Here is a 1,032-nt window from a genome sequence, read left to right as displayed (position 1 = left end):
CGATGCAAAAGTAAAAAAGCTGTTTGGATTTTTACCGGCGGGAGTGACGTGCTGCAGCCCCGCACACTGCGGCGGGAAGAACCCGCACAGCCCGCAACAAACAAACAAAACAAAATAAAACAAAACAAAACAAAACAAAATATAAAACATCTGATTCAAATTAAAACCTTTAAAAAACATTTAAAATAAGAAACGAAAAATTAAAAAAAATCAACAAATGTTTCAGAGGAGGCGAGGAAGGAAGGAAGGAAAGGAGGGAGGAAAGGAGGGAGGAAAGGAGGGAGGAAAGGAGGGGGCATTCCCCTTGTTAGCACACACACACACGCACATACACGCACGCACACACACGCACACACACGCACATACACGCACACACACATGTGAAGTGTAGCCCCGTTAAATGAGCCGCTGATGCTCTCGTGCCCTCAGCTTCATTTACAACATCCGGTCACTATCAAATTAAATCAAATTAAATCAAATTAAATCAAATTAAATCAAATATTTTAAATAATTTTCGTTTTTTTCACTGAATTCGTTTCTTTTATTTTTCAGCTTCACGTTTAAAAAAATCAAATCAGTGTTTTTCTCAGGAAGCGCGGCGGCGGGAAAAGGACGCGCACGTGCATGAAAACATTTATTATTGTTTTTGTTTTTGTAATAAAATGAACTCACCTATGTGAAGCGCGAGGAAGAGAGCGAGCCATTTGGAGGACCAGGTGACTCCCATCCTCTGCGTCCTCCTTCACCATGAGCGCACTCACAAAGTTAGAGCCCGCACAGCCCGCACATTCCCCGCAAGCACGGAACCCCGCGAGACCGCAGCTACATCCAAAACACACACACACACACACACACACACTTCTTCTTCTTCTTCTTCTTCTTCTTCTTCTTCTTCTTCTTCTCCTGCCTCTCCTGCGGCTCGTGCTCTGCTCGGAGCTTCCTGCCTGTTTTAGAGTCTGAAGAGGAAAAAGAAAAAAGAGAGAGAGGAGGAGCTTCCTCCCTCTCTCTCTCTCTCTCTCTCTCTCTCTCTCT

At 44.2% G+C, this 1,032-nt stretch overlaps 1 protein-coding gene across 1 annotated transcript in view; it reads right to left on the bottom strand.

Annotated features, from left to right (window-relative positions):
- Positions 1 to 973, bottom strand: part of nrn1a (neuritin 1a) — a 9,394-nt gene extending 8,421 nt beyond the window's left edge. Inside the window, exon 1 of the mRNA XM_027274291.1 lies at positions 673 to 973. Coding sequence (XP_027130092.1) covers positions 673 to 727 — 55 coding nt within the window. The 5' untranslated portion in view covers positions 728 to 973. The remainder of the gene's footprint in view (positions 1 to 672) is intronic.
- Between the last annotated feature and the right edge of the window lie 59 nt (positions 974 to 1,032).

The sequence above is a fragment of the Larimichthys crocea genome, chromosome XXIII (genome assembly GCF_000972845.2).
Source record: "Larimichthys crocea isolate SSNF chromosome XXIII, L_crocea_2.0, whole genome shotgun sequence".
Lineage (NCBI taxonomy): Eukaryota > Metazoa > Chordata > Actinopteri > Sciaenidae > Larimichthys > Larimichthys crocea.
Note: the sequence above shows the minus strand (reverse complement) of the source record. Positions and strands in the feature narration are given on the sequence as shown.